This window comes from Tasmannia lanceolata, unplaced genomic scaffold (assembly GCF_043159265.1).
Source record: "Tasmannia lanceolata isolate RefF3 unplaced genomic scaffold, GAP_Taslan_0.1 ptg000003l, whole genome shotgun sequence".
Taxonomy (NCBI): domain Eukaryota; kingdom Viridiplantae; phylum Streptophyta; class Magnoliopsida; order Canellales; family Winteraceae; genus Tasmannia; species Tasmannia lanceolata.
Genome location: NW_027518680.1, coordinates 1,035,480 through 1,061,975, shown reverse-complemented (window position 1 = coordinate 1,061,975; position 26,496 = coordinate 1,035,480). Strand labels below are relative to the sequence as shown.

At 39.3% G+C, this 26,496-nt stretch overlaps 2 protein-coding genes across 4 annotated transcripts; both read right to left on the bottom strand.

Moving 5' to 3' along the window:
- Positions 1 to 1,291: 1,291 nt before the first annotated feature.
- Positions 1,292 to 13,593, bottom strand: LOC143846990 (pleiotropic drug resistance protein 1-like). Of its 3 annotated transcripts, none has more exons than XR_013234896.1 (24): positions 13,047 to 13,593; positions 12,593 to 12,919; positions 12,395 to 12,479; positions 12,103 to 12,262; positions 11,939 to 12,015; positions 10,184 to 10,237; positions 8,549 to 8,639; positions 8,133 to 8,434; positions 7,711 to 7,992; positions 7,307 to 7,623; positions 7,041 to 7,201; positions 6,661 to 6,764; positions 6,422 to 6,578; positions 6,211 to 6,303; positions 5,954 to 6,114; positions 5,510 to 5,842; positions 5,107 to 5,397; positions 4,833 to 4,916; positions 4,609 to 4,742; positions 4,286 to 4,513; positions 4,026 to 4,197; positions 3,605 to 3,859; positions 3,150 to 3,524; positions 1,292 to 1,464 (listed from the first exon to the last, which is right to left on the bottom strand). XR_013234896.1 is itself a non-coding variant. In XM_077355649.1 (24 exons), exons 1-24 carry the CDS (start codon positions 13,370 to 13,372, stop codon positions 3,267 to 3,269), a joined length of 4,335 nt encoding a protein of 1,444 aa, XP_077211764.1. In that variant the 5' UTR covers positions 13,373 to 13,593; the 3' UTR covers positions 2,977 to 3,266. The 3 variants fall into 3 exon arrangements, 2 of the variants coding, with proteins under 2 accessions (XP_077211764.1, XP_077211753.1); XM_077355649.1 differs by lacking the exon at positions 1,292 to 1,464 and having other exon boundaries at positions 2,977 to 3,524; positions 12,593 to 12,681; positions 12,799 to 12,919; XM_077355638.1 differs by lacking the exon at positions 1,292 to 1,464 and having other exon boundaries at positions 2,977 to 3,524.
- A 4,881-nt stretch (positions 13,594 to 18,474) lies between these two features.
- On the bottom strand, positions 18,475 to 26,204 carry LOC143846983 (pleiotropic drug resistance protein 1-like). The gene is made up of 24 exons (XM_077355626.1): positions 25,735 to 26,204; positions 25,490 to 25,610; positions 25,286 to 25,374; positions 25,088 to 25,172; positions 24,787 to 24,946; positions 24,623 to 24,699; positions 24,204 to 24,257; positions 24,017 to 24,107; positions 23,609 to 23,910; positions 23,185 to 23,466; positions 22,781 to 23,097; positions 22,515 to 22,675; positions 22,043 to 22,146; positions 21,804 to 21,960; positions 21,569 to 21,685; positions 21,327 to 21,490; positions 20,898 to 21,230; positions 20,493 to 20,783; positions 20,217 to 20,300; positions 19,992 to 20,125; positions 19,669 to 19,896; positions 19,411 to 19,582; positions 19,083 to 19,337; positions 18,475 to 18,997 (listed from the first exon to the last, which is right to left on the bottom strand). Exons 1-24 carry the CDS (start codon positions 26,070 to 26,072, stop codon positions 18,740 to 18,742), a joined length of 4,374 nt encoding a protein of 1,457 aa, XP_077211741.1. The 5' UTR covers positions 26,073 to 26,204; the 3' UTR covers positions 18,475 to 18,739.
- Between the last annotated feature and the right edge of the window lie 292 nt (positions 26,205 to 26,496).

Below are 26,496 nucleotides of genomic sequence, written 5' to 3'. Positions count from 1 at the left end.
GCCGCCCTATTTTGTGATCTGCGAAGCATTTTAGACCAAAGAGGAGTGCCCGGATTTCCACCTCATTTACATCACATATAACGGCAGGACCCGAGTATGACATGACGATCCTTCCGTTTGAGTCCCGAAACACTCCACCGACTCCAGCTTTGCCAGGATTCCCAATTGAGCTTCCATCGAAGTTGAGTTTGCACCATCCACACGGTGGCGGTCTCCATTTTGGGGTTTCTTTTTCCTTTATCTTTCTTTCCGAGATTATATCGTGCCAGTTCCTTAGAAACTCCCCCAAACTGTAGTGGTCATTTCTCTTTATTTTGATCCACGATATTAGTTCAATCCTAGTCTAAAGACATACCCATCTCACGTTTCGTTCCTTGTTCTGGAATATCCGACTGTTTCTCTCCTTCAAAAGGTTCCAGATTATAGTGAAAGGTTCCATTTTCCATAGCATTTGCCCTGTATCCCCAAAGATGCCCCCCTTCCAATTTGATAGGACCGATCTGATTCTTTTTTGGAAGACCCATTTCATACCGAAGGATCGCAACAAGTTAGGCCAGATATAGGCCAGATATGATGAGCAAACTACAGATGCCAAACATTGGAGTTTGGTATTGTACGTGTTTCAAAATGCAGATGCAGGACAAAACGTGTCCAAAGCAAAGCCTTGTCAACTTGGTATGGCATAGTCAACTATTCAGTTGACGTGGCAGAATACTCGGTCGCGCGGTCATATCTCAGGAGAGCCAATGGAGTTTTGATTGACTTTGTAGGGAAGAATGCGGTCTCAGACAAGAATGTGGCCAAGGTAAAAGGGAGTCGACTCGAGCGAGTCGCAATGATGCGGGTTTTTTTTGAAACTATGGGTATTATGTTTGATTGGGGAAGGGCTTAGGAGAAGTTGTGGGTTATATGGATGCATATTATGTAAGAGATTTAGACTTCATGAGGTCTATGACATGGTATGTGTTCATACTTTCAACCCTACCAATATATTGTGTCTATGCTACAACCAACCATATAATTATGTTTTTCGAAAGGCAAAGTGAATTTTATTGAAAAAGAGGAGAGAAACATCTATGACCATAGCGGGTTAGGAGGTTGGAGTTGGAGTGGTTTGACTTCCTTCCTCCCTGAGATTTGTATTTTTTTTTGTTATTATTGTTTTGTTTTCTTGTAATTTTGGTTGAGGTCCACCTCGGCCCTCTTCCTTTTTAATGAATTTATCCTGCCTTTTCAAAAAATAAAAAATAAAGAAACATCTATGACCATAGCATTATTTACAACAGAAGTGGAATACATATAAACTGTCGAAGGTAGCTCTATGACCATCTGGATCTGTTGCGGTTCACAACGCTTTGGACTCGTCACAGTTGTCTCCTTGTCATAAATGATTACACCTCATGCCTGTTGTTCACCACATCAACGTCACCTCGCTTCAACCATCCTCACTGATGCCGATCTTATCTAAAGAGACGAATGTATGATGAGAGTGAGGGAATGCAGTTAGAGCATTAAGAACATCGAATTTAGAATAAAATCTGAAAAGGAAAAAGTGAAAACTCATCAGAGATAAGGAAACATTATTAGTGATTTCCAAGTAGAGGCCACAGTATTAGTAAAGTCATTCTAGAAGGGAGCTTTCCAAGAAATTTAGGCCGTGTTCGGCGTAGCTTCTCATTCTCGCAGAAAAATTTGGGTAGAAACGGACTAATGAGAATCTGCAGAAGCAACTCTGAGTCGCTCTGAAGAATCTCATCGCCCAGTCTAGAAAAATGTGAAAATGTAAAAACGGACTCTACAGGCTGTAGTGACCGAACAAGATTTTTGGGATTTTGCCTTTTTTTTTCTCTGTGCGCCAACAAAACAGCCTACAAGATAGGCAGAAACCATTTTTATAATTGTTGCCGAACACACCGTTAACAACTTACGCAAACTGATGGTCTTTGAGGCTCTCACCAACAGAATCTTAACTTTAGCTCGATCGTTGACAGATCATCAGCAAGAGTGGCAGGGAGGAATGAAATAGGTTCTGAGGTATGAGAAGAGAGGTAGCATTTTTTTTCTTACCACTTGGGCGAAGGAACAAGGAGAGGATGTAGAGAGCATGATACAGATTGCATCTTTTTTCTGGTTGCTTCAACCACCTCAACTGATTCTTACTTTATTAGAACATACGTGATGCTTGCTTGGGTCATTAAGTTGTAAGATCCATAGTATTGAAGTAAGGTAGTTGACAGACTCGCTGATGTAGGCCAGGGAAGAGAAATAGATAAAGAAGAGAAGAGAAGAAGAATAAGAGAAGAAAAGTAGAGGAAGCCTACAATCCGCATCACTTGCTTCATTAATTTTTCCATATCCTTTGCAGATCTTTTTTGGAATTTACTTAAAGGGATGTTTGACTCTAGAATGCTTGACACAATTTATGTTAGTCGAATTGTGGCATCCTTATCCTATGTTACTCCATAATTGTTTCAAGGACATTTGATGTGACGGATAGTTGAAAGCCCTACTTTGCTTCCTAAACCTTGGAGATATTTCTTCTTGAAGTGCAATTGGTATTAAGCGTTCAAGTTTATAACTCTCATAAAGTTAATAACATTTTCTAATCATTGTTTTCCAATTTAATTGTTTATAAGTTAATAGATAAAAGGTGTTTCCTTGAAGGGGCTCTCTCAATGTTATCAGGAGGCTAAGAGGATCTAAAGTGTTTCCTTGGAGATTTGCAGTATTATTTGACGAGATTCGGGATAGATTGGGTTTGGCATCGGTCTCTTTCCTCCATGTTAGGCAGTCCGCCAATGGGGAGGCTGACAAATTGGCTAGAGAAGGTGTTTCAAAGGAAAGTTAAGAGCTTTTTGATCCTGCTTCCCCCCCCCCCCCCCAAATCCAAGTAATTGTTGCTTTCTGTTACCTTGGGGACCCCCTCGGTCATGCTTTCTTTAATGAAATGCTTCATCTTTCAAAAAAAAGAAAAAATTAATAGATAAAAAACTACCAGTTCTTGACTTTGTTGATGAAATAATGAAATAACCAACAGACATTCAAAGAGAATCGTTCACTGGACCAATGTTTGAATAGCTTGCAGTGAACAAATGCAAAACCTTGACACACAAATTCAAATAAATTCCTTTTCCAATTTCTTTACTTACATCCTACTAGAACCCCAATTTTTTGACAAATCCGCAGTCCCTTTTGTGTGTGCAGGAGGGCTGATCTGATGTGTTGCATTCAAATTAATAACTGGGTGTGGCTCAGAGAAACATTGTCTATCTTCTCTCGAAGTTGAATACCATTATCCCAAATCCGAACACGAATGCAAAGAGAACGGTGAACACAATGTTCATAAATGCAACCACTCCTAGGAAGTCATGCCTGAATCCAAAATAGCTCCTCAGGAATTGGGTTACAGTCTCTCCAGACTCGATTGTATCATGTATATCACCATATTGCGAAGTAATTAGCCCATATAGGCTCCAAGCCATGGGACATGCCCAGTAATACCACCTCCACCACACAGGAATCCTCTGCGGCCAACCAAAAGATTATAGTGATTTTCTGTTTTAGGAAACCCAACATGTAGATAACAGATAGAATTGGAACTTACTGGTCGCGGAATCATAAAACCTGAGAAGAGATTCCAAAATGCAAAGAATGCACCAGAAATTATGGCAGCGATGTGTTGATTAGGAGTAATAGCTATTGACATCATCCCATAGTAGGTGAAGTATAAGAACGTTAAGTACATGAAGAAAAAATACCAAAAGAACTTGGAAGCTGTCCAATCAAATCCGATCATTGCATACACTATAAGACCATATACCAGAGCCTGGACAAAAATGTACGGGATCTCGATCACAACCTGCAAATGCATTGTAGCAACGTGAGTAGTGAAATGAAGGAAGAAGCTTCATAGAGAATTATCCGTTCCTACATATATGACATATGGATCCGTTTATAGTTCCTCGGACTGCCCAATCAAACTTCTTAAAAGGAGAACCATTAGAGACAATGTAAAAAACGAGTACCTGACCGAACGCGTATGGCAAAGCAGAATACATTCCTGCAGCTCTCTCTCTGTAAAAAACTGCTCGTTCTACCGACACCACTGGCTGCACAGCTGAGGAATTTAGAAACCCAAGGATCAGCACCGCTGAATACATGGAACCCAATGTGTTAAACAAATCCTGTTGCGTATTCCTGCAGTTTTCAACATCAATGTAATTAGCTATTTTTCTGTCTAAAATTAAAATTGAACATAACTCAAAAATTATTGAGGTTTTCTTACGTTTTGGAACCCAGATCCCAGAATATCGTTCCTATCATCAAGGCAATGATTGTTGTGAAGATAAATCTCACTGCAGTGTATGGTGGATTGCGCCAATATGACCAGTGCTGTTTCCATAGGCAAGCCATGCACTGCGTGTAGAAGGGTTGAGAATACTGAGTGGAGAAGTAAAGATCTATAGAACCGGGAGAAGGAATACTCAGTTCTTTTATCAGAGCTTCATTTCTCCTGCAACAGATGTCAGAGACAATTAAGAGCTTTCCAAAAAAATGGTTGTCATTTCCTAGATGGGGGGCAAAAGAATATATATCTCTTAATCACACCTAAATAGTTCCGAATTCTTGTATATTTCTGTAAAGTCAACCCCCAAAGATTCTTCTTGTGCCGGTGACGTCACCTCCAACATCCAGGTTGCGGGGTTATAACCGTCGGTTATCTTACTGACTCCATTGACACCCTTAACAACATAAACCCAATTTGATTAGTACCAATCTGGGAGAATTTGATACATCGGCTAGGGGGAAAACATGATTCCAAGGTTTTGCACCTCAAAGTAATTGATTAAGTGGAAAGAATGGCGCCCCAATGGACCCACATAAATTTCTTCACCTCCTCGCTTCAATAGGAAAAGCTTAAAGCAGAATGAAAAGGCATCAATACGTGTGAATTAACAATAAAACACAAAACACAACTAACAAATTTCACATCCTCCAGTTGTTATATTTATTCCATTATATTCGTCCGTTCTCTTTTTAATACATTGCTTAATTAAGATAACATAATAAAAAATCAGAAGTTTTGTAATTTCAATTTTCACTCACCTCATCAAAAGCCTCAAATATGTCAATACTGGGCTGGTGAATTGTGCACACCACTGTTCTTCCTGTGTCCACAGTGTTCCTCACTGTTCTCATCACAATAGCTGCTGCCCTGGCATCGAGCCCGGAGGTTGGCTCATCCATGAAAATTATAGAGGGGTTGGCGACAAGCTCAACCGCAATGGTTAGCCTCTTACGCTGCTCAGTTGAAAGCCCACTGACACCAGGCAATCCAACCAATGCTTCCCTCAATGGTACCAACTCTACAAGCTCCATCACCTCTTCAATGAACATCTGCATCTCAATATTATATGCCTTTAGAAGCCAATTTTGAGTAGATACTATATTTCTTTTTTGTTACAAAAGCAGAAAGAGTGTATGAAACAAATGTATTTACACCACCAACCATTCTTCTTGTGTAATCAACTTCACTGGGTAATCGGAGCCATGCAGAGTAGATCAGAGACTCGTAAACAGTGACATGTGGAGAGTGAATATCATTCTGTTCACAGTAACCCGATATGCGGGCAAATGTTTCTTGCTTCTTGGGATAACCTGATATGGTGATGTTTCCCTCAATATATCCACTGGTTTTCCTTCCAGCCAACACATCCATTAGAGTGGTCTTACCAGCCCCACTGACACCCATTAGTGCCGTAAGAACTCCTGGCCTGAAAGCTCCACTGATACCCTTCAGGAGCAATAGTCTATCTTCGTGAACGCCTTGAGCTTTCATCTCCTGCAAGTTCAAATATAACAAGGAACTTTCAATTTTGTGATCCATAGGCATGTGAACAAGTCCTCAAGGTCCTAGACAATAATTTACCATTTATTGCGAACTTAAAACTACCTGTGGCATATCTACAGAGTATCTGATGTTATCAAAAGTGATGGAAAGAGGTTCAAATGGAAGAACCATCCCTCTCATCCGGATCTGATTGCCATCAGTTGTTGACTCTGCATGTGCTGATGAGCCTTCTTGACTGCTGCTCCTAATTTCATTATCTCTTGCTGCAGTAACATAGATTGATTTAGATGATTTGGATGAAGCATGCATTAGAAAACAGCAAACATAATGATTGGTCTCATCTTCTAACATAGTACTACCAGCAGAGCTCGTTCCTCGGGATGACCCCGTTCTGATATCCTGTTTCTCCTCCACGGTCTCTTCAGATACAACTGCCTGAACTGATCCGATTGCTGCCACCGTATGATTCCATTATAAAATTATTAATTTGGTTCTACAAGATTTAAACTGTGATAATGTGCAAGAGCTTTTGTTTGATTAATGTTTCCCATCAAAGAAGAGAATACTCACGGTTGAGATAAGTAAGAGCCAAAGTATAAAAGCCATTGAATAGGAATATATATCCAAACAACGCGATTACTCCAATCCAGTACCAGTACGCATGAGGAAAGATTCCACGTGATTCCAGAATTGAAACTCCCAATGTCTGTGTTGATCCGGGAGGGATCTGCAACAATTGCCAAAATAAAATCTGAGTTGATTTTCCAGTCTTAATTTAAAGAATCCTTACTTTATAATAGCACTCTTACGTGTCTCCAACTCTTAGCAAGGAATTCATTGACTGCAATTGCATTCTGGCCGTACATCAAGGGTGAGGACCAGTATCCCCATTTCCACCATTTTTTCACATCCACTGTATCATGAAGAGAATGTTAGGACTTTGAAAGCCGTTAACTATATCATTTCTAACGTTATCAAAACCATTTTTTTTACCAATGATCATATTTGAATTCAGAAGAAATTACATGTATGATTCTACACAAATTATCATTAGACGTATTAAAAGAATTCCTTAGTGATTCGAGTAGATATAAATAGCCAAGCTTCCAATTTCATTAATGTGCTTAGTTATGATTAAGCCTGTACATTTCAGAAGTAGGAAAGCATACATCTTTGGTGTATATTATACCTCGAGATACGACGAATCCACCCAAAACAATGATAGCGAGCAATGCGAAGGATCCAAATGTATTCGCAACAATCATGTTCCTTCCCAATGCAGCAAGGAACCGGAAAAGTCCAGAGGCCATCTGGTTAAGTACTAAGAGTAACAGAAACTGTCTAAACAACCTGCAACATTATCACTTTGTGGTTATTGCCAAGAACCAATGGAAGAGAATTACAATCCAAAACATCTTGGAAATGATTTGGTATAATCTCCCTCTTTAGTCCTACCTTTTAGCACTTGGATCATAGCCAGTGACATAATAAGTCATGAAAACCCAGGCAGAAACTTCTACAAATGATATTGGAATTTTGAGGATCCATCCAGGTATGGCATATATCCATGCAGGGTAGAAAAGGAGGTCTCTTTGCTTAAAGAAAACAGGAAGCTTAACAACTGTCATGCCGAGCTCTGCGAATCCGTTAAACATCATCGTGGTCAGTGCAAAAAACAGAGAACCCATATAAACTCCTCCATCACTCATTGTATCACGGTGCATCTTGGTGCGGAAGAATACTGTCATTGACGTGACTGCAAGAATTATAAGCTGGAATTTTGAAAGAGAACATAATTAAGTGTTTAGTCTTGTATATTTGGAATACAGCATTTCATTTTGAAGAACTACATTACTTACTTGGAACGTCCGGAAGATATAGACAAATGAATTCCTCTTCATGAGCAAAAATTCTCTTGAGATGGAGGCCTTCAATAGTTCCCTCGTATTAGTACCATATTTGGAAGTTGTCAGAGCAGCAGGATGGCTCTTGCTCTTGTCAAACGGAATGGCGAGTTCATCTCCTAACTCCCGACCAACATGGAACGATTGGAATGCCTCCGAAAATTCTTTGACGCGAATGAATCTGTAAGGCTCACCTTTGTGTATCCAGTATTGCTGCTGATCTTTCCTCGATGTCACCTATCGACTTACAAAGAATTCAGCACTAAGTTTGCCATGAGGTAATGAATTAATTCTGATGATGGAAATAGTTCACTCTAGATAACTGTATAAACTGTGAATAGATACAGTGGTAAAGATAGTCAGACTGAGAAACTTACTTCCTGCAAGAAATCGGCGACACCTTTTCTTTCCGGGCATTTAAAACCCATTGATTCAAAGAACTCAAGCACATGTTCTCGCGGACCTTCATACACAATTTGCCCATCGGATAGAAGAATAATGTCATCAAAGAGATTGTAAGTCTCTGGTGCGGGTTGGAGCAGAGAAATAAGAGCTGTCCCATTGAGAATATGAATGGATTGCCTAAGCGAATTCACAATTTGGAAAGTCGTGGAGCTGTCCAAACCGGTGGATATCTCATCCATGAACAACGCCCTCGCGGGTCCAACAAGCATTTCCCCTACATTTGTCAGAATCCCAAATGATATAATTCAATATCCACATAAAGCTGCAAAAAAAAAGAGAAAAAGATCTACCTCAGAATATGATTCAACCTTAGATACTAGTTTTTTACCTGTTGTAACACGCTTCTTCTGTCCTCCAGAGATTCCCCTCAACATTTCATCCCCTACGAAGGTATCAGCACAGATTTCTAGTCCTAAAATCTGCAGTTTTAAGAGGAGTGAAGAAAATAATTTTATCTCTATCCTTCAGAAAACCTCCTCAGTATAGAAATGGCTTGTTTCTGATGTGTGCATGATAGTGGTGGTGTAAATGGGGTTAGTTAGTGGATGGCTGTGTGTTTATGGGTGTTAGTTATATAGCTATGTGTTGTAGGGCAGTGGGTGTTAGTTATTTATGAGGTGTCTTGTTAGTGGGTAAGTGTGCTTGTGATGTGGCAATCTCTCTTGCTTGTATTTATGTAATAGCAATCTAATGAAATAAAAAGAAGAGTAATTTCTAGCAAAGAGACTTATGTTACTTGCAGAGTTGTTATGGTTCCTCTCGATTTGAACCACTAGGAGGTCCGGTTGCCTCGAATCAACCCCTCTTTCCCCTCATTTCTATTTTCTTTTTGTTTATTTCAGTTACGGCCCATTAGGCACGTAACAAATTGGCATCAGAGCTCAGGCATGGATCAGCGCGTGGAGCGGTTAGAGCAAGCTGTGGAGTCGCTTTTAACTGGCCAGCAAGACATAATGAATCGAATGGCGGAGATGTTTGAGAAATTGAATGCGCGTGTGGAGCAAATCACTAGTCAATCTGCTAGTGAAATTGGAGAGACTTCTCACGTTCCTATTAGAATCCATGAAGGTCGGGTTAATGGCAATGGTAGCTCTTATCATTCCGGTTTTACTAACTCATACGCACCCAAGTCTGTGAAGTTGGACCTTTCGCGTTTCAACGTTGGTGAAGATCCAACAAGTTGGACCGATCAATTTTTTGACTTTCATCAAACACTCGAGGAAAAGGTTCCAATGGCCTCTTTCCATTTGGAAGGTGAAGTTCAGTCGTGGTCTCAACTCCTCAAGGAAGGAGAGAGGGAGCTGATTACGTGGAAATTTTAAAGGCGGGTCTTCACACACGTGCGAGGAGTGATGCCGACAAAGATGAAAAATCCTATTTCTTTATGAGTTTAATCATGGTGGACTTTGAAAGTGGAGTTCAAAAGATCGCAACCGTTATTTTTGAATATGGAAGTTCAATTTTAATTATGCTGCTCAACAAAATCATTTCCATTATGATTTGGGATCCCGGTGGAATAAAGCATTTTTTCCAACAATTCAACCTTGAGGACAAGGTTGTTTCTAAGGGGGAATGAATGATGTGTGCATGATAGTGGTGGTGTAAATGGGGTTAGTTAGTGGATGGATGTGTGTTTATAGGTGTTAGTTATATAGCTATGTATTGTAGGGTAGTGGGAGTTAGTTATTTATGAGGTGCCTTGTTAGTGGGTAAGTGTGCTTGTGATGTGCCAATCTCTCTTGCTTGTATTTATGTAATAGCAATCTAATGAAATAAAAAGAAGAGAAGTTTCTAGCAAAGAGACTTGTGTTTCTTGGAGAGTTATGGCTCCTCTCGATTTGAACAACTAGGAGGTCCGGTTGCCTCGAATCAATCTCTCTTTCCCCTCATTTCTATTTTCTTTTTGTTTATTTCCGTTACGGCCCATTAGGCACGTAACAGTTTCTCTATCATAAGTACGTACCTTCAGAATATAATCCGTAACTACACTGCTCTCCTGCCCTCTCAGTGTTGCTGCCTGCAAGAACAGAAACAGAAAGAGAAGAAAATTATTCTATCAAGAAAACAAAATGTAACTAACTAGGGGGCGGAGCGAGGAATTTGCTCCAGGGGCAGAGAATGGTTCTTATCGTGTGTTGGGGCCCGCCATCTTACACTTCATATTTTACTAGGTGGACCCGCCATCTCCCCTTAACCCATGTATAAGGTGGTGCCCACAATTTACACATCATATTTTTGTTGTAGTGGGTCCACCATTGATACATCATGTTCTGATGGTTGGGGCCCACTATTTTACACCCGTGCATAGCCCATGGCGCATTAATGCTAGTGATCTAATAAAAGGATCCCTTTTACCTTTTAAAAGCCCAATAATTCCCAAGATTTTATATGCTGTTAGTGAAGTCCAGTATGTTTCAAAAACTGCTATGGGCCAACTTCATAGGATGATCCAAACCGTTCATTTGTTGGGCCACAACGTAAATGGACTACACCATGTAATAGAAACGAGATTGCCTGTTATAGAAACCTATATATTTCAAAACCCTTGGAGGGCTAGGATCATCCTATGGAGATGATTTACGGGTTGCAACTATTTATTTTGTGGCCCTACAAAATAACAGTTTGGATCAACCTATGAAGTGGGACCCACAGTACTCTTTGAAAAATGGTGGAAGTCACATGCACACGACATATAAAATCTCTCAGGGGGAAGGTGTGTGTGTGTGTGTGTGAGAGAGAGAGAGAGAGAGAGAGAGAGAGAGAGAGAGAGAGAGATGGGGGCAAGGTGTCACATAGAGAGAGGGGGCAAATGTCATGTCAGAGAGGGGGAGGGGGCAAATGCTCTGTGTACGTAGAAAAAACTGGATTTCCAGGGGAGGCAATATCCAACATCGGAAAAGTGAATGGATGTAGATGGGCTTATAAGGACTTGGGTACCCTCCCCTTAACAGCTAGCTTTTAAGGTTGAGCTCTACCCGGGTCCCAACCAGTGGTATCAGTGCCGGGGCGTGGTGACCTCGGCGTACCCTTGAGGATGAAGAAAATCCCTAGGGGAAGATCTGGAAGATCTCGTTAACCACTGTGTACCTTTGTGGATGGTGAAATTTCCTCGAGGAAGATCTCGTTAACCCGGGTGTATCTTTCGTTAACCCTGATGTACCTTCGAGGATGGTAAAATTCCCTCGGAGAAAATCTTATAGTTCCCACGTTGCCGCCCATGGATGGGCCGGCGAGATTGTCCACGTTGCTTCCGTGTGGAGGGGGAGATTGTTGGGGGTTCCACACGAAAGCAAAGATCCCACATTCGGAAAAGTGAATGGATGTGGATGGGCTTATAAGGACTTGGGCACCCTCCCCTTAACGGCTAGCTTTAAAGGTTGAGTTCTACCCGGGTCCCAACATGATGGAAAGCGACCTTAAATGGGGAAGCATAAGATTTCCTACACTATCTAATAATTGTGAAGATGTAGGATCAAATCAAATATTCGTCAATGAAGATAGGACCAAATACGTGAAATGATTGAATAGAATTGGCAGAACATTTAAAACTCATTTGGGCTTCACATTATGCGATGGATCATCAACGATACAACAAAACAATCAAAATTTGATTCAATTGCAAGATAGAATATAGAAAAGCCCGTGATAATGGACGCTGAGCCTAACTCTGTATATCAGAAAGAGTAGACTCCTAACTGGAATGACACTTTCGGCTGACCTTCATGAAGATATCGATATCAGGATCTGGCTTAATATTCGCTGCCTTCTCTCTTCTAGACAGTTCTGCTAACATTTCTGCACATTGCAATTTGAAAGGAATTCAAACTCTGTGGAACTTCCCTTTTAAGTGCTCCATATCAAAAGTCGTCATATTTAACTTACCATAACCTGTTCCGACTCCCTGACATCTGGCAGAGAAAGCTAGAGTTTCTCTCACTGTCATTTCCGCTGTATGGAGATCATACTGACTTATGTAAGCAGATGTCCTTTGAGGCACAAACTCGTCCATTCCATGGCCATTGTAAGTTACTCTCCCAGAAACCTGACGTTTTGAAAAAGAAGAATAGAAAAAAAAGAGGACCATTATTAATTTATGAATATGTAAGTAAAATGATTGTTAAAAGGAGTCAAAATTACAACAGCTATGAAACAGTAAAGAATACAGTACCCTTACCTTGAGTTTTGGGTCAAGCTTCCCAGCCAAAGCTAAAAGTAAAGTAGTCTTTCCTGAGCCTGGGGGTCCCAAAAGCAAAGTCATTCTGCAAATTTTACATAATAAGCAATCAATCAAAGTGAGAATCGATCAGGGAGAAGAGAAGGAAATAGAAACGAAATAAGATTCAATTTGTAATTCAGTCAGAGCCCTTTTTACCTGCAAGGCTTGATTATTCCACTAACATCACGAAGTATAGGTAATATTTTCTTTCGGCTTGGAAGAATACGGAGAAAGTTCAATAAACCCTTCAAAAATAAAATAGAAATTACCAGATTAGTACAATTTACGAACAAGAGTACATTGCAGTCACCAAAGTCCAATATTATTTTTATAGTTGTTGATGATATATGAATATGAATTACCTCCACCATATCCAAATAGTAATTGAGGAGTGTTGTTGTAGCTCTGCTACCCACATACGCCTCTGCTTCGATGTTCAAATGTTCAAACCGGACTTCAATTGTCGGCGTATCAATTCCAACTCTGGATAAATCCAAAGAACACATGACATCCGACAGAGATGTTATAAGAAGACTACGAAACTCAAGAGAGATATGAACACCCAGATCAATTCATAAATAAAAAAAAAAGGGGAGAGAAGAGAGGTTACTGATCCATGCGGTTCTTCAATTTCAATAGGAACTTCTCATTGTCCTCCTCTGCAGCTCTAATCAATCTATCTAGCAAAATTTTTTTCTCGTGATACCCAAGACTATCAATATCAACTTCCCTGTGCCCACCTTCAACTCCGGTCAATATCCCTTTTCTTATACGATCATATGTGGGCAGTTTCTCAAGTGCAGCCCATTTCAGAGCTTCTTCATCGTCTTCATCATGAGAAGATCTAGAGAAAACGTCACCTGCGTTGTTCCTCCATATTGAAGAACTGTTTCGCTGTAAGCTACTACTGACCGCTTGGATATCACCAGTCTCCATTAAAGAACCCGAAACTTCAAGAAAGGGAAATCCTCCCCAAAGAAAAAGGTTTCAGGACATGAAAATTGTAATCTAAAAATGACAAAAATACTATGGATTTCTTATCTACTATTTCGTTTTTCTTCCTTGAGAGAGAGAGAGAGAGAGAGAGAGAGAGAGAGAGAGAGAGCGCTGTCTCTGCTATAAGAACAAACTTCAAGAGTTTGAGAGAAGAGGTTAAATGGGTGTTGATGGATGCAACGGGGAGAGAGGTTTATATATAAAGAATATAAAGAGGTGGTTCTTTCATACCCCGAGTACTTCAAAATCCTTAAATTTGGAACAACATTATCAGTACCAGGCTCGTGCAAGTGACTTTGAGGTGACTTGTCAGCCACCTTACCCACCGTTGTTCTGGTGGGCCCACAACCTTACTGCATAGCGTGGTCGATCGTGATCGTGATCGTGTGCCAGGTGGGCCTCCAAGTAGACCAAAAACAAATCTCATTTCTGCATGGAGTGGAGGTTGAAATTTTTATTCCCATTTCCAACCTCTCTACCTTTTTAAAGATATCTTATTTCTTAAAGTGTGTTTCATGGATACGTGTTTATGGATTTTATAAGTCTATTCAAGTTTCCATTTCATGACAACGTGATTCTGGTTCATCATTTTCTTTCACGAAAAAACAAACATAACCTTTCACACCCTCCCACTTCCCTTCTCCTTTAGTACTCGAGCAGAGCATCCCCCCTTAACGTTTTCTGTGAGAATGGTTCACTGCTTGAGGATAAATTCACCCTCTTTAACGTTTTTCTTCGCCTTTAAAACTTAACGGATAACGTTAAAGGGGGGATTTTATCCGTCAGAGGTGTGGGTTTTTTATTGTAAAGATAATCTGGCTTCTTTCCACAAAAACAACTTGAAATTGGTAAAAATTTATGCAAACTTCAGGCGTAAAACACCAAAACACACACCAAAGAAATTTGCGTTGGACATAATAATTTATTTTAATGTCCATTTCACATTGAAACAAGCATACCTTAGGCTGGACTTATTGTCACTGTTCGGATCAATGGATGGACGGCGTACTCGGTCGAATACTAAAGAAGGCTCGATGGATCAAAGCCATAGGATCATCTGATCGAGGTGTTCTCAACAGCACTTGGCTGGACTTATTGTAACTGTTCGGATCAACGGATCTCATCATATGCAAGAGGCATGAGCGATGGCCTATAATTGTCTGTTAGTAAGGAGCCTAACTTCACCTATAATTATTAGTACTTTTCTTAGATTTTCCGAAGGAAGTTAAAAGAGCTCATGCGAGCCAATGAGAGTCTAAAAGGGTGACATGGGAAGGGAGTTATCAAACTGCCGAGAGTGGAAATATCAGTTCATAATGATAGACTCGTTTAGTGAATGAATTGATTCATCACATATAGTTAGTAATCCATGTTAGCAATAAACCTCGTTCACCAGTTTTCGACTGCCAGAGTTTGCCTAGCCCTGCTTGGGCCCTGTTTGTTTTGGATTTTGAGAAACGATTGTGTGTCCAAAACTGATTATTGGACTTGAATTTTGTCTAATTTTGAGTTAAATAATCAGTTTTTGACTCACAATCAATTCTCAAAATCCAAAACAAACAGGGAATTTTTAGAAAAATAGTCAGTTTTAGACTCACAATCGAATCTCAAAATAAAAAACAAACATAGCCTTAGGTTCTTGTACAATAAATGTACGTAAATACAATGATGTCTGCCTAAAGGAGATTTTGAGTCAAATAATCAGTTTTAGACACAACCGATTCTAAAAATCCAAAACAAACAGTTAATGCACTAAATAGTTTGTTGTTTATCTCATATGAGTATAATCATTTTCATTTGGTAATGCATCAATTTATTCTCTTTGGACTAGTTATTAGTTAATGCACTAAAGAGTTTGTCATGCTTGAGTTTTTCTACTTCCATCAGTTGAGTTGCCTTGCCAAACAAGAGTTTTCCTTAAAAAATTGCGTTAATGTAAAAAAAACCCGACCCAACCCGAGATTTATCATGGGTAGGGTCGGGTCTTGGAATCATGGGTTTTCCGGAAAAAAACCCGACCCGAGATATTTCTCGGGTAGGGTTGGGTTATTCAAAACCCGAGTTGCAGCCCTAGTTTTTGTACAAGGAATGTACCTAAATACAATGATATCTTCCGAAATGAGATTTTAAGCCAGATAATCAGTTTTGGACTCACAATCGATTCTAAAAATAAAAAAACAAACAGAGCCTTAGGTTCTTGTACAACAAATGTACGGAAATACAATGATATCTGCCTAATGGAGATTTAGTCTCCTTATGTAACTGTAATTGTTATATTATAGAACAAATTTGTGTTTATTCCAAATTATGGGTTATGATTGGTGGGTCGAAATTTGTCTTAAGTGACAATCGTAACACACCTTGAAGCATCTCATTCTACATCTCCACCACTACTATCGACAAATCTCCCCCAGCAATGTATGTTGAGTCCCAACCTGAATTGATCTGAACTGGCCACTAAATAGGCCTTGATTTATTTATTCTTTTGAACAGGAAACAATAATTTTATTAATTAAAGAAAATTCATGATAGGGACGAGATGTCCCCAGACGTAGGATAGCAATCCCAGTCATACATGTAAGCCCCAAGCCCAAAATCCCAATTTCCCGAATTACACCACCAGCTCCCCCATAACAATGGTCAACTCAGGTAGATTAGTGCAATTCTTAGCCAATCCATCCGCCATCTTGTTCACAGAGTGCCCTTTATGTTGTAGACGAGGCCGGATTAAGCGTACGAGGTCTCTAATCTCATCAATCACCGGTGCCATTCTCCATGTAAATAGGCCTTGATTTGGATCCCTATGGCCCAAAATCAAGTCATTCGTTCAATTTCCCCTGGAATTTATGTACTTTTATTTTCGTGTTTGTGCACTAGTTCATTCGTTCAATTTTCAGATTTGGATTCATGCAAAAAGTATGTACTTTTATTTACTAAGGCCATGTCTGGGAACCATGAAATCTTTTTTCCCTGGAATATTAGCTTACCTTCCATGTTTTTTGGGCAGTTCCCACCCTCTCCTCACTCATGATCTCTTTCCCTGTTTTTCGGACACCTCTCTCTCTCTCTCTCTCTCTCTCTCACTGTGGGACCTAGAGTAATGGATTAAATTCTAGTAATGGATTTGATTATGTACACATGACTCAAGGTGGCAATTGGGCCGTGCCGGCACGGCACGAATTGCTACAGTGACGTGGGCCGTGCCGGGCTGTGAGTTTAGGCAAGTGGCGCGAAACAGCACGACAAGTGGCCCGGCACGGCAAAATCAGTTAAAAAGTGAGCATATGTGGTTGTTGTCCCGGGCTGGCAAGACATGGGACGCGGGCTGTGGGCCGGGCCAGGCCATGTTTAACCTCAACCTTATTCATGCTGGCACGGCAAGGCCCGTGGCCAAATCGTGCTGTGCTTGGCCCACAGCCCATTTTCCACCTTGACACATGTCATGCAAATATCTAGAGCCACCATTTTTGTGTGCGTGTGTATGGACAGAAGTCCTTGGATCTCGACAAATTTATCTGATTATATAGCAAAGTGTTAGGTTTCTAATTTTTCTGTTTATACAGCCAAGTTTTAAATTTTTTAGGAGATATTAAACCATATTATAATATAGAATATAATCTATACTATGTATATTAGGGAAACTTGGGTGGCCGAGATTATTTAAAACCTTATAATTGTAAACTTTTATATAAGAATTAAGTACCTCATAAATATAAATTCCTTTTTACCTATTAAATATTTATACATGCAAATTTCTCGATAGCTACTAAATAATTTTTATAGCTATTAAGTATATCTTTTAAGATTAGTGAATAAATCTCATCTTCTTTCTAATTTTTTCCTCTGATTAGAATATAACAATCTCCTTTGTCGGCAGACAAAAGATCTCCCTGTACCACCGCCCATTCTTACTGCTCCTTCAAATCCAACCAATACTCTAGTAGACCCAAAATAAAACTCCTTATTTGCAACACTAATCAAGAGAAGACACTGTCCATGGCCAAACCCCAAACTGAAGGCCTTTGAGGCTCTCCTCAAGAGCATCCTAACCTAGCTTAATTGTTGGAAGGCCATCGACAAGAGAGGTAGCATTTTTGTTGTTTATGTTACTTGATGCTCACTTGGGTTATTAACTTGTAAAATCCATAGTGTTGAGGTAAGCTAATTGACAGTCTAACTCCATGAATTTTTTCCATATCCTTTGCACCTTTCAACACATCTTTTATGGTATTTACTTAAAGGGATGTTTAGCTTATCTTAGAATGCTCGACAAAATTTATGTTAGCCGAATTGTGAAATCCTTATACCATGTTGTTTCAAGAGCATCTGATATGACAGATGGTTGAAAGCTGTGCTTTGCTTTATAAACCTTGAAGATTTTTCTTCTTCAGGTGCAATTGATACGAAACTTTCAAGTTTATAAGTCTCACAAAGTTAGTAAAGCTTACAAATTTCTTGGGTTCATGATAAGAGTGTAGGTCCTTGGAGATTAGCTAGGTTTTTGGATGAAATTTCTGCAATGTATGATGAAAGATTTATTTCTTTTGTCCATATTCCTAGAAGTGCCAACGATCTTGCAGATCGATTGGCCCAATCAGGGGCCTTGCGGGGTTCCTTGTATATTGGGCAATCTTTATCTTTGCCTGCACTTGCACTTGTAATCTTCTCTTTTTTAATATGGTTATCATTTTCTCAAAAAACAAAGTTAGTAACAGTTTCTAATGATTATTTTATAATAGAATCCTTCATAAGTTAATACAAAATAAACTACCACACGGATATTAAATTACAGAGGTCCTGCTACGCTACTGATACTCACACTACCATGTTTTGATAATTGAACTAGTTTTTTTTTTTTTTTTTTGAAAATAAATAATTCTTCATCTTGTCTTTTATTATTTAAACATCTGTAAAAGGTTACTACAGTTCCCAAAAAGCACCCATATGTCAATTAAAATAGAAAAAACAAGCTCAGTTTGTGTAATTATTAAAACATGGTAGTGCCATTATCATTAGCCTTCTACTATACTAGAATTTTGGACTAAAGGAGAACTCTTGACTTCGTTGATTAAATAATGAAATAACCCCACAACCATTCAGAGTAAATCGTTACTGGACCAATGTTTGATACACATGCCGTGAACAAGTGCAAATCTTAGTACAAAAAATAACAATAAATTCCTTCACCAGTTTCTTCACTCACATCATACTAGAACCGCAATTTTTCGACAACTCCTCGATCAGTCTATATTGTGCGTGCCGGGGGGATTCGGATTAATAACTGGGTGTACCTCTGAGAAACATTGTCTATCTTCTCTGGAAGTTTAATACCATTATACCAAGACCGAAGACGAATGCAAAGAGAACGGTGAACCCAAATATCGCCACTGCAACCACTCCTAAGAAGTCATGTCTGAATCCAAAATAGCTCCTCAGGAATTGAGATACTGTCTCACCAGTCTCGAATGTCTCATGTATGTCTCCATATTGCGAAGCAATTAGCCCATACAGGGTCCAAGCCACAGGGCATGCCCAGTAATACCACCTCCACCACACAGGAATCCTCTGCAGTCAACCAAATGGTCATATCAATCTTCTGTGTTAGGAAACTCAATGTGTAGCGAACAGATGAATTAGAATTGGAACGTACCGGTCGCGGAATCATAAAACCTGAAAAGAGATTCCATAATGCATAGAATGCAATAGAAACTACGGAAGCGATGTGATGATTAGGAGTCAGAGCTACTGACATCATCCCATAGAAGGTGAAGTATAAGAAGGTGCAGTACATGAAGAAAAGATACCAAAAGAACTTGGAAGCCGTCCAATCAAATCCGACCATTGCATACACTATAAGCCCATATACTATAGTCTGGACAAATATATATGGGATCTCAATCACAACCTGCGAATGCATCGTAACAATGTGAGACATTGTTAAAAGGAGATCCATTAGGGACATTGGAAAAAATGACTACCTGACCGAATGCATATGGCAAAGCAGAATACATTCCTGCGGCTCTTTCTCTGTAGAAAACTGTTCGTTCTACAGACACGACTGGCTGCACAGATGAGGAATTTAGAAACCCAAGGAACAACACCGAACCATACATGGAACCCATTGTGTTAAATAAATCCTGTTGCGTACTCCTGCAGTTTTCAACATCAATTTAATTTGATATCTTTCTGTCTAAATTATATTTGAACTTAAGTGAAGAACTATGAGGATTTCTTACGTTTTGCCGCCCAGATCCCAGAATATCGTTCCTATCATCAAGGCAATAAATAGTGTGAAGAAATTCCTCACTGCAGTATAAGGTGGATTGCGCCAGTATGACCAATGTTGTTTCCATAGGCAAGCCATGCACTGTGTGAAGAAGGGTTGAGAATACTGAGTGGGGAAGTAAAGATCTTTAGAACCAGGAGGAGGAATACTCAGTTCTTTTATCAGAGCTTCATTTCTCCTGCGACAAATGCCAGAGACAAGTAAGAGCTTTCCAAAAAAATGGTTGTCATTTCAGACATGAGGGCCAAAAGAGTATATATCGTTTAATCACACCTAAAAAGTTCCGAGTTCTTGTATATTTCTGTAAAGTTAACCCCCAAAGATTCTTCTTGTGCTGGCGAGGTCACTTCCAGCATCCATGTTGCAGGATTATAACCATCAGTTATCTTACTGACTCCATCGACTCCCTTGACAAAATAAGCCCAATTCGGTTAGTACCAATTTGGGAGAATTTGATATAGAGGTTGGAGGAAAACATGAATTGAAGGTTTTTTATACCTCAAAGTACTTGATTAAGTGGAAAGAATTGCGCCCCAATGGACCTACATAGATTGCTTCACCTCCTCGCTTCATTAGGAAGAGCTTAAAGCAAAATGAAAAGCCGTCAATACTAATGAATTAACAACAAAACATGCCACATAACTCACAAATTTCACTTGCTCCGGTTGTTGTATTTTTACTATTATATTTGTCCCTTCTCTTTTTAAAACATTCTTAATTAGCAAAAAAATAATACAAAAAATCACAGGTTTCTCAATTTCAATATTCTCTCACCTCATCAAAAGCCTCGAATATGTCAATGCTGGGCTGGTGAATTGTGCACACTACTGTTCTTCCTGTGTCCACAGTGTTCCTCACTGTCCTCATCACAATAGCTGCTGCTCTGGCATCGAGCCCGGAGGTTGGCTCATCCATGAATATTATAGAGGGGTTGGCGACAAGCTCAACAGCAATGGTTAGCCTCTTACGCTGCTCTGTTGAAAGCCCACTAACACCAGGCAATCCAACCAATGCTTCCCTCAATGGTACCAACTCTACAAGCTCCATCACCTCTTCAATGAACATCTGCATGCCAACATTATATGCCTTTAGAAGCCAATTTTGAGTAGAGACTCTTTACTTCTTTTCTATGACAAAAGCAGAAAGTGTGTCTGAAATAGATATATTTACACCACCAACCATTCTTTTTGTGTAATCGACTTCAGTAGGTAATCGAAGCCATGCAGAGTAGATAAGAGACTCATAGACAGTGACGTGCGGAGAGTGAATATCAGTCTGTTCACAGTAACCCGATATGCGGGCAAATGTTTCCTGCTTCTTGGGATAACCAGATATGGTGATGTTTCCCTCTATATATCCACTGGTTTTCCTTCCAGCCAACACATCCATTAGAGTAGTCTTACCAGCCCCACTAACACCCATTAGTGCTGTAAGAACTCCTGGCCTGAACGCTCCACTGACACCCTTCAGGAGTAATAGTCTATCTTCTTGAACACCTTGAGCTTTCATCTCCTGTGAGTTCAAATATAACAAGGAGCTTTCAATTTTTGTGATCAATAGGCATGTGAACAAGTATTGAAGCTCCTAGACACTGATTTGCCATTATACCTGCGGCATATCTACAGAGTATCGTATGTTATCAAAAGTTATGGAAAGTGGTTCAAATGGAAGAACCATCCCTCTCGTCCGGATTTGATTGCCATCGGTTGCTGTTTCTACCTGTGCCGATGTAGAGCCTTCTTGACTACTGCTCCTAATTTCATCATCTCTTGCTGTTGTAACATAGATTGATTTAGATGATATGGATGAAGAATTCATTAGAAAATAGCAAACAGAATGATTGATTTTACCTTCCAGAATAGTACCACCAGCAGAGCTCTTTCCTCGTGATGACCCCGCCCTGCCAATGTCAATCTGTTTCTCCTCCAGGATCTCTTCAGTTACAATTGCCTGTGCTGACCCGATTGCTGCGACCATTTAATTCAATGATCAGATTATAAATTTGCTTCTAAAAGACTTAAACAGCGATAATGTGCGAGAACTTGGATTTGATTAAAGTTGCCCATCAAAGAAGAGAATACTCACGGTTGAGATAAGTAAGAGCCACAGTATAAAGGCCATTGAATACGAATATATATCCAAACAACGCACTTACTCCAATCCAATACCAGTATGCATGAGGAAAGATTCCACGAGATTCCAGAATTGTCACTCCCAATGTCTGTGTTGATCCAGGAGGGAACTGAAACAATTGCCAAAATAAAATCTGAGCTGATTTTCCAGTTTAAAGTTAGAGAATCCCAATTTGGTAGAAGGACTCTTACGTGTCTCCAGTGTTTCCCGAGGAATTCATTGACTGCAATTCCATTCTGCCCGTACATCAAGGGTGAGACCCAGTATCCCCATTTCCACCATTTTTTCACATCCACTGCATCATGAAGAGAATGGAAATAGAAGTTTTAGGGTCTCTTTGGATTCCACCAAAATTTGTCTTAATTTGTAAATTATTTTAATTTAACCTTATTTTCAAGTGAGATGCTATGACTGCTTTGAAAGCCGCTAACTATATAATTTCTAATATTATCATCACCGTTATTTACAAACGATCATATTTGAAATCAAAATTTTTTGCAAATATGATTATATGCAAATAATAATTAGACGTACCAAAAGAATCCCTTAGTCATTCATGTGGATATAAATAGCCAAACTTCCAATCTCATTAATGTGCTTAATTGTGATGAAGCCTCTGCGTTTCAGAAGTAGGAAAACATACAGCTTTGGTGTATATTTTACCTCGAGATATGACGAATCCACCCAAAACCAGGATCGCGAGCAATGCGAAAGATCCAAATGTATTTGCAATGATTATGTCCCTACCCAATGCAGCAATGAACCGGAAAAGTCCGGAGGCCATCTGGTTAAGTCCTAAAAGTAATAGAAATTGCTTAAACATCCTGCATCAATATCACTTTCTGGTTATTGCCACGAACCAATGAAACAGAAATACAATCCAAAACGTCTTGTAAATGATCTGGTATAATCTCGTTCCTCAGTCCTACCTCTTAACACTCGGATCGTAGCCAATAGCATAATAAGTCGAGAAAACCCAGGCAGAAACTTCTGCAAATGATATTGGAATTTTGAGAATCCAACTAGGTATAGCATATATCCATGGGGGAAAGAAAAGCAGATCTCTTTGCTTAAAGAAAACAGAAAGCTTATAAACTGTCATGCCAAGCTCTGTGAATCCGTTAAACATCATCGCGAGCAGTGTAAAAAACAGAGAACCCATATAAATTCCTCCATCATTTACTGTATCACGGTGCATCTTGGTGCGCAAGAATACCGACATTGATGCGACTGCAAGAACTAAAAGCTGGAATTTTGAAAGAGAACATGATTAAGTGTTAAGTCTTGTATATTTCAAGTACAAAATTGCATTTTGGTGAACCACATTACTTACTTGGAACGTCCTGAAGATATACACGAATGAATTCCTCTTCATAAGCAAATATTCTCTTGCTAGGGTGGCCTTAAATAGTTCCCTCATATTTGCACCATATTTGGAAGTTGTCAGAGCAGCAGGATGGCTCTTGCTTTTGTCGAAAGGAATGGCGAGTTCGTCTCCTAACTTCTGACCAATGTGGAACGATTGGAATGCCTCTGAAAATTCTTTGACACGAATAAATCTGTAAGGCTCGTCTTTGTGTATCCAGTATTGCTGCTGATCTTTCTTTGATGTCACCTATCGGTTTATAAAGAGTTCACAACTAACTTTGCCATGAGGTAATAAATTAATTTTGATGATGGAAATAGTTCTCACTCGAGACACCTACATAAAGTGAGAATAGATGGAATGGTAAAGAAAATCGGTATGAGAAACTTACTTCCTGCAAGAAATCGGCGACGCCTTTTCTCTCCGGGCATTTGAAACCCATTGATTCAAAGAACTCAAGCACATGTTCTCGCGGGCCTTCATACACAATTTGCCCATCGGATAGAAGAATAATGTCATCGAAGAGGTTGTAAGTCTCCGGTGCGGGCTGGAGCAGAGAAATAAGAGCTGTCCCTTTGAGAATGTGATTGGATTGCCTAAGCGAATTCACAATTTGGAAAGTCGTGGAGCTGTCCAAACCAGTGGATATCTCATCCATGAACAATGCCCTCGCGGGTCCAACAAGCATTTCCCCTACATTTGTCAGAATCCCAAGTGATATAATCCAAAATCCACATAAAATTGTAAAACAGATCTACTTCAGTATAAGATTCAACTTTAAATACTAGTTTTTTTTTACCTGTTGTAACACGCTTCTTCTGTCCTCCTGATATTCCCCTCAACATTTCATCCCCTACGAAAATATCGGCACAGATTTCTAGTCCTAAAATCTGCAGATTTAAGAGGAATGACAAAAGAATTTTATCTGTCATTGAGAAAACCTTCTCCATATAGAAAGGGCAAATTTCTCTATCAGCAGTATGTACCTTTAGAATATAATCTGTAACTACACTGCTCTCCTGCCCTCTTAGTGTTGCTGCCTGTAGGAGCAGATATAGAAAAAGAAGAAAACAAAATTTATCTAAATTTATATGGAGAGGGACCTTATATGGGGAAGCATCGGATTTCGTACACTATCTAGCATCAAAATCAAATATTCAACTACGAAGATAGGAACAAACACTGTGAAATAATGATTGAATAGAATTGGCAGACCCCTTAAAACTCATTCGGGCTTCACATTTTGGGATGGATCATCAAGGATAAAACAGAATCATCAACAGTTCGAGTCAATTGCAAGATAGAATATCGAAAGCCCATGACAATGGATGCTAAGCCTAACTCTGTATATAAGAAAGAGAACAGAAAGAGAAGACTCCAAACTGGAATTGCACTCTTGGCTCACCTTCATGAAGACATCGATATCAGGATCTGGCTTAATATTCGCTGCCTTCTCTCTTCTTGACAGTTCTAATAACATATCTGCACATTGTAATTTGAAAGGAATTCAAACTCTATGGAACTTCCCTTTTAAGTTCTCCATATCAGAAGTCATCATATTTAACTTACCATAACCTGCTCCGACTCCTTGACATCTTGCAGAGAAAGCTAGAGTTTCTCTCACTGTCATTTCCCCTATATGGAGATCATACTGACTTATGTAAGCAGATGTCCTCTGAGGCACAAACTCGTCCATTCCATGGCCATTGTAAGTTACTCTCCCAGAAACCTGATGTTTCAGAAAAAGAAAAATAGAAAAAACAAAAAGAGAGAGAACCAAGATAAGTTCATGAATATGTGTCTAATATGATTGTCGAAAGGAGTCAAAATTACAACAACTGTGAAACATAAAACAATACAGTATCTATACCTTGAGTTTTGTGTCAAGCTTCCCTGCCAAAGCTTTCAGTAAAGTAGTCTTCCCTGAGCTTGGGGGTCCCAAAAGCAAAGTCAATCTGCGAATTTTACAAAAAAAGCATGCGATCAAACCGACAATCGAGGTGGGAAAAGAGAAGGAAATTGAAACAAAATAAGATTCAATTTGTAATTTAGTCAGTGCCCTTCTTACCTGCAAGGCTTGATTATACCACTAACATCTTGAAGTATTGGTAATGTTTTCTTTCGGCTTGGAAGAATACGGAGATAGTTCAATATACCCTTCAAAAATAAAATATAAATTACCAGATTAGTACAATTTATGAGCAAGAGCACATTGCAACACCAAAGTTCAATATGATTTTTTACATGTTAATGATATCTAAATATGAATTACCTCCCCAAAATTCATATAGTAGTTGATGAGTGTTGGTGCGGCTCTGCTACCCACATAGGCCTCTGCTTCGATGTTCAAATGTTCAAACCGGACTTCAATTGTCGGCGTATCAATTCCAACTCTGAACAAATCCAAAGAAATATGAGAAATATGCTATAAGAATCTACGAAAGTTGAGGAATATGAACACCCAGAACAATTCATAAAAGAAAAACAAGAGAAAAGAAGGAAGAGAAGAGAGGTTACTGATCCATTCGGTTTTTCAGTTTCAAAAGGAACTTCTCATTGTCCTCCTCTGCAACTCTAATCAATCTATCTAGCAAAATTTTCTTCTCTTGATACCCAAGACTATCAATATCCACTTCCCTGAGTCCACCTTCAAGTCCACTCAATATCCCTTTCCTTATACGATCATATGTGGGCAGTTTCTCAAGTGCAGCCCATTTCAGAGCTTCTTCATCATCTTCATCACGAGAAGATCTAGAGAAAACGTCACCTGTGTTGTTCCTCCATATTGAAGAACTGTTTCGGCGTATACTACTACCGACCCTATTACTGATTGCTTGGATATCAGTAGTCTCCATTAAACAGCCCAAACTTAAAACGAGGGATACACCCAAAAATAAAAATGTTACAAGTTTCAAGCCATGAAAATTGTAATCTCCACGCCTAGAAAAGATTACAGTTTTCTTTATATTCTATTTAGCTTTTCTTCCTTTATATATATATATATATATATATATATATATATATAGAGAGAGAGAGAGAGAGAGAGAGAGAGAGAGAGAGAGATACAGTGTTGTCTCTGCTATCAATGGGAGGTTGATGGGTAGTTCTATATGAACTTAAGAAGGAAACAGAGAAACCCAACGAAGTGGAAAATTTGAATTTATCGTCAAAGAAATTGACAGGAGGTTAAATGGATACTGATGGATGGAACAGGTAGAAGAACTTATATAGAGAACGTAAAAACGTGATTCTCGTGTATGAAAGCACTAAACAAAATTT

Coding starts and splice junctions, on each gene's coding strand:
- LOC143846990 (XM_077355638.1), bottom strand. CDS start 13,372: ATGGAGACTGGTGATATCCAAGCGGTCAGTAGTAGCTTACAGCGAAAC. Junction 8,640..10,183: donor TTACGGATTATATTCTGAAG/GTACGTACTTAT, acceptor TTAAAACTGCAG/ATTTTAGGACTAGAAATCTG. Junction 7,202..7,306: donor TATGATCCAAGTGCTAAAAG/GTAGGACTAAAG, acceptor ATAATGTTGCAG/GTTGTTTAGACAGTTTCTGT.
- LOC143846983 (XM_077355626.1), bottom strand. CDS start 26,072: ATGGAGACTACTGATATCCAAGCAATCAGTAATAGGGTCGGTAGTAGT. Junction 25,173..25,285: donor GGTATAATCAAGCCTTGCAG/GTAAGAAGGGCA, acceptor TAAAATTCGCAG/ATTGACTTTGCTTTTGGGAC. Junction 22,147..22,514: donor TGGATTCGTCATATCTCGAG/GTAAAATATACA, acceptor TTCATGATGCAG/TGGATGTGAAAAAATGGTGG.